At 35.4% G+C, this 10717-nt stretch overlaps 2 protein-coding genes across 2 annotated transcripts; both read right to left on the reverse strand.

Moving 5' to 3' along the window:
* Positions 1-1693: 1693 nt before the first annotated feature.
* Positions 1694-2068, reverse strand: LOC113000405 (uncharacterized). The gene has a single exon (XM_026127038.1). The coding sequence runs from the start codon at positions 2066-2068 to the stop codon at positions 1694-1696; it is 375 nt and encodes a 124-aa protein (XP_025982823.1).
* Positions 2069-9996: 7928 nt separating this feature from the next.
* On the reverse strand, positions 9997-10425 carry LOC102661463 (uncharacterized). Its single transcript, XM_006604957.1, has one exon. The coding sequence runs from the start codon at positions 10423-10425 to the stop codon at positions 9997-9999; it is 429 nt and encodes a 142-aa protein (XP_006605020.1).
* Between the last annotated feature and the right edge of the window lie 292 nt (positions 10426-10717).

Here is a 10717-nt window from a genome sequence, read left to right on the forward strand (position 1 = left end):
CTCCTTAATGACACTTCTTGAGGTTGTTGAGGTTGCTCTAAAGGTATTTGAGGGAGAACCTCGTTGTTGTCTTGTTCTGGAACAATGTCAATAGTTTGAACATTGTCTTCTATTACTGGAGTTGTGTCTTGAATAGTAATAGGTATGAGAACTTGATTACTGTAAATAATAGGTTCTTCCTCAAAGACAACATTCTTTATGTTCTCTTCCTTCCCAAACTCAACTTCCTCAAGAAATATCGCATTTCCCATTTCGAAAAAAGATCTTAAGGTGGGATTGTAAAATTTATAGCCTTGAGAGCGTTTAGCATAGCCAACAAAATAACAACTAATTATTCTTGAGTCCAACTTTCTTTCATATGGCCTATAAGGCCATACCTCAGCTGGACAACCCCAAATGTGCAAATGTTTAATGTTTGACCTTTCCAAGAAGTTGGAGGAAAATGACCACAAATGTCTGTATGCACTAGTTTTAAGATGTCTTTAGCTCTTTTGGCACCTAATTTCCTTATGTTTGTTCGTTTTCCCTTTATGCATTCAATACAGACCTCAAAGTCTGATAAATACAAAGGGTCAAGAATTTCATCCAACACAAGTCTCTGAATTCTTTGTTTAGAGATATGGCCCAAACGCTTATGCCATAAGGTGGCTGAATTCTCATTCAATTTTTTCATTTTGTACAATGTGAACTTATTTGCAGTATTTCTTTATAGGAACTAACAACATCAAACATGTAAAGATTATCAATTAAAGAACCAGAACCAACCATATTTGAATTTTGGTAGAGACTAACTTTATTATTTCCAAATGAACAAGAAAATCCAAATTTGTCCAAACTAGAAATAGAAATCAAATTCCATCTAAAAGACGGTACAACAAAAGTTTCAAACAAATCCAAATAAAATTCAATTTTTAAATGTAATCTAAAAGTTCCAATAGGCTCCACTGCAACCTTCTTGCCATCACCCACAAAGATGAATCTTTCATCATCACTTGGTGGTCGGCTCCACAGGCAACCCTGCATAGTCATACTTATGTGAGTAGTAGCACTAGAATCTACCCACCAAGTATCTTTAGGTACAAAAGTCAAATTAAATTCTGAACATGTAAAGATTATCAATTAAAGAACCAGAACCAACCATATTTGAATTTTGGTAGAGACTAACTATATTATTTCCAAATGAACAAGAAAATCCAAATTTGTCCAAACTAGAAATAGAAATCAAATTCCATCTAAAAGACGGTACAACAAAAGTCTCAAACAAATCCAAATAAAATCCAGTTTTTAAATGTAATCTAAAAGTTCCAATAGGTTCCACTACAACCTTCTTGCCATCACCCACAAAGATGAATCTTTCATCATCACTTGGGGGTCGGCTCCACAGGCAACCCTGCATAGTCATACTTATGTGAGTAGTAGCACTAGAATCTACCCACCAAGTATCTTTAGATACAAAAGTCAAATTAAATTCTGAACAAACTAGAGTAAGAAATTTGAATTTCTTCACACGCCATGCGGCATACTTGAGACACTCTTTCTTCATGTGTCCCGACTTCTTGCAGAAGTAACAGGTAAATTCCTCATCTTTATTCTGTTTCTTTTGCTGAGAAGTCCCTTCTGCAGCACCCTTAGTCTTCTTCCTTCTCTTATTCTGAGAGGTCGAAGTCAAGTGAGCACTTTTAGTCCTATCTCTTTACAGTCTCTCCTCCTCTTGCACACAATGAGATATAAGCTCATTGAGGGACCATTTGTCCTTCTGAGTGTTATAGCTCACTTTGAATTGCCCAAAGTGTGCAGGAAGCGAGATTAAAACCAAGTGCACGAGCAGGTCTTCACCAAGCTCTAACTTAAGTGACTTGAGTTTTGATGCGAGATTGGACATCTCCATAATGTACTCCCTTATGTTCCCTTTGCCTTTATACTTCATGGAGATGAGTTTAGCCAAAAGGTTACTCGTCTCCGCCTTTTCATTTTTTGCAAAGTATTGCTCAATTTCCTCAAGGAATTTCTTTGCACTTTGACCCTCAGAAATAGAGCCTCGAAACGCCTCTGGAATAGAGCGCTTCATGATCATAAGGCACATTCGGTTTGACCGATCCCACTTCTCAATTTTTTTTTACCTCATTAGAGGTTTTCGGAGTGGAAATGGGTCGTTCTGTCCTCATTGCCAAGTTCAAATCCTTACATTCAAGAATAATTTCTACGGCTTCCTTCCAGACCTTAAAATTTGTCCCATTCAACATTGGGATAGAATTCACTTGGGTAGCATTTGCAACACTGGTAATATTAACTAACCAGAGAACAAAAATAACATGTTCATAGATAATCAAGCAAGTCATATAAAGTATATATAACAAGACATGCAAATATTTCCCATAACAGATCCATCACAAGATACCTAGCACAACATTAATTCTAGTCTTTGGATAGAGAAATTAATTTGTAATTGGTACTCTCAACGCAATGATCAAAGATTGACAATTAGTTCTGACAAATAATAGTCTTTCTTTGGACCGACTATTATTCTCATGAAAAAAAAACTTAACAATGGTCACATATTTATCATCGCAGGTATGTTATTATTTGGCCAAATTGTGTCTTCCTTTGGGCCGAACACAATTCGCATAAATAATTCCATACTAACATCCATGCAATTTAATTAAATTAATTTACACAATAGAGGCTACTTTGGCAACATAATGGTTCAATCAATTTAATTAAAATTAGAGGACATGCAAATAAATGAAAAGGATTCGTAATGGTTAAATTTGCACCCAATTGTGATAGCAGTACATGTTTAAAAAACAACATCATGGTAAACTAATTACGCACCCGAAACAAATATACCACGGTACCATCACAAATTTATACTAACCACATGAATAACATAAATTATCAGCTTATCACCGTTTCATGAAAAAAAAAAACAGTTGGCCCAAAAAAAAAATATTCATATAAGACAAAAGACCATTGTCTTATTACTGATTCATATAAACAAAAATATATATTTATGACATTGTGCCACGTACTAAATGCCAACACTAGATATGTAGAACCTTTATCCCAAATAGAATAATATGTCAGCTAATGCGACACAAAAAAAATATTGTATAACCCCATAAATAAAATGCAGAGGCCTTTTATTAATTCTAAAAGAGGAGAAAAACTTTATGGTCATAACACATAAATTTAGGGGTTTTACAATTTTATTGATCAAAATAGTTTCTCCCCAAAATAAAATTAGGGTTCATATAATTAAAATGATCCAGATATAATACATATCAAATAGAGCTTTAAATCCCAATAATCTAACAGTAATGGTGGCTCTGATACCACTTGTTGGGAATTTTCAATAAACCATATACAATACCAAATGAGCACCAAAACACATTACGTCAGATTATCAAGAGGTTTTAAGGAATACCTGGATCCATAGAGCTTGATTAACACGCAACAAATCTGACAGTGGTCACAAACAATTGGTTTAATGACCTTCCTCAACCAAATCACCTTCTTCCTTATGGGACCTTCGTTTTCTCTTCAGATGGGGAGAGGAGAAACTGTTTGTTGATTTGGTCTCTTGGGGACCATAACCATGCCTTATGTTTTAAACCTATTAGGGTTCCCATTATCCCCTAATGGGCCAAACTGGTTTCCCCTCATTAAGCCCATATCAATTATCTGTTGGTAGTCTAATGGACTCACTTTATATTAAATCCATTTAAATGTAAATAACTAATATAAATGTTATAATATAATATGTAGCCCATTTTAATTAATTAGGAATTATAAAATTCCTAACAGGTACTAGCTAAAAAACCACGTACCAGGAGGAAGCACCACGAGGGAACAAAGCTTTTCGCCACCAGCACAAGCGAAACACTCACAAGATTATAATATCGCAAGTGAAGTAGAGAGGTGAACATCCATTCCAATGGAAGACTGGTTTTATAAGGGAAACAATGTTATTTCGCCACCACGAATGGCGATACCTTCTCAAAAGATGTTTCGCCACTACCAATGGTGACACCTGAAAAGCATGTGCCTTTGAAAAAGCATCTGCACCTCTGCGCGCTACTCTGCAAGCCTGCTCCTCTACACCTACGCTCCATTACAAGTAATTCGCCAGTCAAACTGGCGAAAAACATTGCCCCTAAATCACCAGCTCTAGTGTCGATATACTTCATGCATGGCTGGGTTCTACGTAAAAAAGAGACCCCCGTGGTAATATGTTTTAAAACAGACTTAGTTTGGGAATTAGTTTGTAAAACTAACCTCATTAGGTCAATTTGTCTTATTGTGTGAGTTTAAATTCATTGAGTTTAAAATAGACCGAGCTCCGAGATTTTTGAGCCTTTGTGACTGATCGCCTCGACACCATGGACACCCGAATTGCTAGTCTTGAGGATGACATGAGTTTCATCAGACGATGCTTTGATCCTTCGACAAACTCCTAGATTTCCCTTTATACTTTATTCCTTTAGTCTCAGTAGTTATTTTTTAGCCTTGTCTTTTGGCTATTCTAACTCAGTACTTTGTTTTTTTTTTTGTGCTTGACGCTGCTCTTGTTTGCTTTTAAAACATTGTGTTTGAATGCTTTTTATGATCTTTCTATGATTTGTCTCTGCATCTGATTGAATTGTGTTGTTTCTGGATGATTTTGCACACGTCCTTTTGGCTTTTTGATGTTGCCAAAGGGGGAGAGAACAGGGTTAGAAATCAAGAAATCAATTTCATTAAGTTTTTTTTCACTCTTATAAAATCAGGCATAATTTCCAAAAGAAAGGGGGAGTATGGGAGTCTTGTATATACTATCTTGATTTCAGGAGTTGCCATCGTCAAAAAGGGAGAGATTGTAGAAGCAAGACTACAAGAGATTTTGATGATGCCAACAATCAAGTGTTCTTCATGGATAATTCAACTGACCTTCAAGCAATTCAAGAAATACAAGTTACATCTACAAGTTAGATTTACAAGTTAGATTTGAAAGCACAAAGGTTTGGCCAAGAGGATTTTCTTTCAAAACTTTATTTTAAAGATTTCTCTCTGGTAATCGATTACCATAGGCTGTAATCGATTACCAGTGGTACAAAAGCTTTCTGAAAAACATTTTAAGTATTTTTCAAAGGTTTTTAAAACATGTAATCGATTACCAAATCATTGTAATCGATTATCAGAGGTTTAAAACTGTTACAGATTGCCTTCAGTTGATTTTAAAAGAATTTTTAAAATATGTAATCGATTACACAAATCTTGTAATCGATTACCAGATACTCTAAACATTGGAAATTCAAATTTTAAATTAAGAGTCATAATTGTTCAAGAAAAATAACTGTGTAATCGATTACACCAAGATTGTAATCGATTACCAGGGAGTAGTTTCGAGAAAATCTGTCAACAGTCACAACTTTTCATTTGAACTTTGAAGGACCATCAAATGACTATAAATTAATGACTTGAGCTCGAATTTTAATAGGGGTGTTTTTCACTGAGTTCAAAGTTATTATCCTCTCAAATACAAATCATCTTATCTTCAAAATTTCCTTGGCTAAACACTTGTGAGATTCAATAAGGAATTGAGTGCTCCATTGTAAACATCTATCTCTTGCTGATGATTCATCTCGACATTCCGACATAGATAGAGGCTAAGACAACAACAAATGTAGGTGCCAGGGTAAGGTTGACATGACTGACAGATCTATATGAGAAATATGTTGATTCAGGTTCCTATGTTTGGGCTGCCACGACTTATCTCTTGCACTTGATCAGCAGCATGATATTTGCAGACAAGAGCTTGGCTCATGTTCATGTCGCCTACCTCTAGTACCTTAGCAACTTGACTGCTTGCCATAAGTAAGTATAGGGAGTAGCAGCATTGGTGTACCTCTACGACCATCTATCCTATGTGAGTTTGGATGACAACAAGCAATGTGGAGATTATATGACATTACTCATGGTAATTAAGTTATTTTAGTATTGTAATTTTTTTTATTAATATTTTCTTTATTATTGTAATTAAATGAATTTTGATTTTTATAGGCATAGGTATTTGAGCATCTTCCCAGTGTTGGCTACTCGAATCCAGAGGATTATAGTGATGGGGACCCACTAAACACTAGATGGAATCCATTGGGAGGTACCAGGCATGCCCTTTTAGTCAAGGAGAGAATGAATAATATACATATGAATGTTTTCATCTAGTGTCCATATGAGTAGAACAAGCTTGTGAGGCCTTTCGTAGAGCAGACCCTTTAGTTTGGCTACTTCAAATGCAGGATTGACATGAGGTCGTACCTCCTGAAGAGGGTACGTAGGCAATTTTGCCATGTACAAACGATTCCTTGCTAGCCCCCTCTCCGTCGTATGTATCAACAACATATAATTCTTCTGGGTAATGCTATGCCACTTGGGGGTCCTTTGGGCTTGCACCTCTGACTATCTGTCTTAGTTTTACAAGCATTCACACCCACTATGGAGAACATGTACGACTTTAAGGATATTCTGCCATATGTAAATCTTTTAATTAATTAATTCATTCATTCTTATTTTATTTTATATTAGTTTTAAATTAAATTTGTACATGATATTTAAGACTTAAATATGTGTTTAGTCCATGCATTTTTTTTTCATTTTTTGTCCTATAATTTTTGTTTTTGTTTTTGTCCCTTTAAGTTCTATTTTTATTTTATTTTTAGTCCCTGTAATTTTTTTTCATTTTTAGCCCCTGTGAGTTTTATTTTTTATTTTTAGTCCTTGTAAATAGCTTCTTTTTTTTTGGGGTCATTTTTAGTCCCTTTAATGCCATTACTTACATGACAATGGTTGGCCAGTGTTGCAGCCCCACATCAACCTCTAATTGTTATGCCAATAAACTAGTTTTTAACGAAAGTAGATGATAGGGACAAATTGAAAAGATGTCAACTTACAAGGCGTATAATTAGAAAAATAAACTTTCAGTGATTGTAGCACTGTGATTTTTCATAATGTATAATTAAGTGTTTGATTTAAGATACGAGAGGAACTAAATTTATATTTTTGTTATTTAATGAGTTATAATAAAAAATATGAATTTCTATAAGCCTTAAGTGCTTTAGTGAGTTTATATGATGATGGGCCATGAAAGTGGGTTAGGAACATGTCAGATGGGGGTATGATTAGAAGAAAGAAGTAGTAACTTGGGACAAGACCAACACACCTCATAATCCTTCCCCAAAGCTTAAAGATCTAAAACCAAGCCTCCACCTTCTCATTTTCTTCCTTCCCTCCGTCTTCCCCAACTTTTCTTTTTCCTTGAGATTGAGAGGGTGAGCTTTACAACATAAAAGACCTTGTTTTCCTTATTCCTATAGCCTCTTTGGTTTATATTAGATGGTAAACACATTTATTTTCCCTTTTGGTCTCTTTGTTTTTCCTTTTTCTCTTTCTTCTTCCTTGAGATAGCCCATAATGAGTAAATGATGTGAAAACTCGGTATGATGAAGTAGTGTTATTGATTTTAGGAAGCCCTTTGTTTGAGCTTAAGATCTCATGCTTTTTCTTCTTGTGAAATCTTTGAGTTCATTACCCTATGTTTTAATTTCAAATGACATGTCAGAGTGATGAAAACTACTTCTTAAGAGGTTCAATTGACTATTTTAGCGTATAGGAGATGATTATTGTTGTGGTTATGGATTGTTAATCGTTGAGACTCGAACCCTTAAGTTAGGTTGTTGGAGATGATAGGTACGGAGATATCGTATCTTAGATTGCAGGGGATTCCAAGTGTGGTGAGATTTATTTGGATCCTTAAGTAAGACCATTGGACATGGTGGGTACGGAGGTACTACATCTAGGATCATAGGAGATTCTAAATGAAATATGTGATTAATATGTTGTGTATGCACAATTGGTTCACAACCATATGAGTAAGCATGTAAGATGAAGGTGCTCGATTGGCGCTCAACCTAGTGCTGGGGGTTTTTCTGTTGGCTGATGAGCATGAGTTTAAAGAATAGGCAAATAGGTGTATACCTATAGATGTAAGGTCTTAAAAACTATAGAGGTAAGTCATTACCCATACTTATCTATTTCCGATAAAACCACACTTCTCCTGTAGAGGATTATCCCAAGACACTCCTTGAATGATCAAAGAGTGAGACTATGTTAGGAGATGTGACTTATGGGGGACCTCATATAATGTTGAAAACTCCATGGAATAGAGCCAGTTTGATGATTAAGGTTGTCTAATGGTTTATGACGTACATTGATTATGATGATGGATGTTGGTGATTGTATTATGTTGAGGAATATGATAGTTGATGTTAAATGTGATTTATGATGTGCATGGCTCATAATGATGAGTGGTGATGGAACTATGTTGTCGAGGATTTATGATACAATTGTTGCATATATCATGTGAGATGGATGAGCAAAAAGAAGAATTTTATATGAACTAAGTTTTGTTAAAATTTCTTATTATTAAATATGTTTGTGACCCCCTAATAAATACTCATCTTTTGTGCTTACTCCTTGATAAAAATTTTCTTTGTATTTGATCCCTGATATTTGAAAACTTTTATGTTTACTCCTTACCGTTAGTAGCAATCTGTTAAGTGCTGACGTTCTGTTAATATGACACATCAACAACTGACTTGTCATGTGACCTATCTTCACAATTTTAATACCAAAAAATATGAAAAAATAATACCAGGAAAGTTAAAAAACATTATCATTTTGAGAAGCTAGTTAAGGGCTTAGGGCTGACACTTGTTCCTTTCTTTCTCCTTTTTCCTTTGAATTTTAGATCTAGAAGTCGTGTCAAACGACATTGTGCTTCGACGACAGCAGGACTTATGCTCTTCAAAACTTGAAACCATGTTTGCCTTCACCTTCACCATCTTATACTCCACATCAGCAACAAGAGCAATTTTCTCCCCTTAGGTTTTTGATGCTGTGACAACTGAGTATAGAAGCCAAAAGCAAGGGAGGGTCAAGAACGAGGAAGTTATGGGTGGCGGCATCCAATGATGGTAGATATGGTTTGATGGGTTTGCAGCACATTGTGCACCTATTCCTCTTGTCACTTGACTTATTGAGATTCAAAATGAAGTACATGAAACACACTAGCAATGAGGTTGAATAGCGTTAAGGATAAAAATTAGTATTTCGAAAAATATTAAAATTTTTTCTCAAAAAGATATCAATGGACGAAAGGTTTCATCCAAGGGGTTTGAAATTACGTTGTGCTTAGAAAATTAGTTCACAAAACTTGGATATGATAGTGTAAAAGTGACTTAGAAAAGAACTAGTTATATAGAAGCAATAATGAAAACACAAAGGTTTTATACTAGTTCACCCCAACTCTTGGGCTACGTCTAGTTCTCCTTCAAACCTTGAAGGGTTTCACTAATCAAATATTTTATTACAATCAAGTATTCTTTATGCCACTTTTGGCTATAACGAGTACTCTCTAGGCCACTCCTGACATTGCAATTAATCTCCCCCTGAGATTAATAACCAAGTATTCTTTGTCACTAAGTCACTCTTGGCTTTCATAAATAATATATGTTGGATAGAAAATGTATTCTAATCACTCAAAAGTGTTTACACGGTAGGCTTGAATACAATTAAAATCGTTAACTTAGCAAAGCTAAGATTCCCTCAATTTGCTCAAGTTTCCTTTGTCCAATGGACTAACAGCGTTACGACACTTGTTCGTTTTGTCTCAGAATATTCTCTTGTGATTCGACAACCTTAACATGAACATCTTCAAGCTTTATATAGACTTCAGAGCTTCGATTCGTTGAGAAATCTCAACTAGTTGTTGTCTAATAGCTTGGCACTTGACACGAGGTTGCTACTATGAAGAGAAAGAGAGAGAGGGAGGGAGAGAGAGTGGGATTTCAGTTTATTGTTATACCACCCTCTATAAACTATATTATCTATAATATAATCAACTATGTTCGTATTATCTACAGTTTCTTCAAAAATCTTAGCATTGCGGTATTTCTAGATGCCTTAGACAGTTTCAGTCACCGCCAACTTCAGAATAGAGGCCTTATGTCCCTTTCCTTTATCGTGCCTAATAATCCATTTTAGCTCTTCATTCCATTCCTGAGGATGATGCTTTACCTGAATCCACTCAAGGACTTGTTTCCACACATCACCAAAGACACTACATCCAAAGAAAAGGTGATCATGGGATTTTGGTCCCTCACAGAAGCAACAAATCTTATCACCTAGCATTCCAAATCTTAGCAAACGATCTTTTGTGGGTAGCCTACCGTGGCAGGCTTGCCATAGAGTCATCAAAGCGCGAGGTCTAGCAGGGTTACCACAAAAAAGTCTATTCCACACAACCTCATTCGAGCCTTCACATCGCATCTTCAGATACAGTGTCTTCATACTGAATTTTCCCCTATCCTTCTGGCCCAAATCACTCTGCATATTATTAATATGAACTCTTTGATTGAGAATGGATCTCATAATCCAAGACTGAGTTGTCTTCTGCGGAATGGATCTCATAATTGAAAGAAACGTTAACAACAAAAGACAAAAAAAATTAAGAATGTCAAGACAAGACAATTTGAATATTTCCTTTTGTGCACTATGGCACAAGTGTCTTATTGATCTTATGGATGTTACTTTCTTGTGATTGATTTCAATTCTTGAGGATTGAGTAACTATTCCATTGCTTTTGTATTGTGAGCCAAGTGCTAAAGCACTTGTCTTCTTAGCA

This window comes from Glycine max, chromosome 19 (genome assembly GCF_000004515.6).
Source record: "Glycine max cultivar Williams 82 chromosome 19, Glycine_max_v4.0, whole genome shotgun sequence".
NCBI lineage: Eukaryota > Viridiplantae > Streptophyta > Magnoliopsida > Fabales > Fabaceae > Glycine > Glycine max.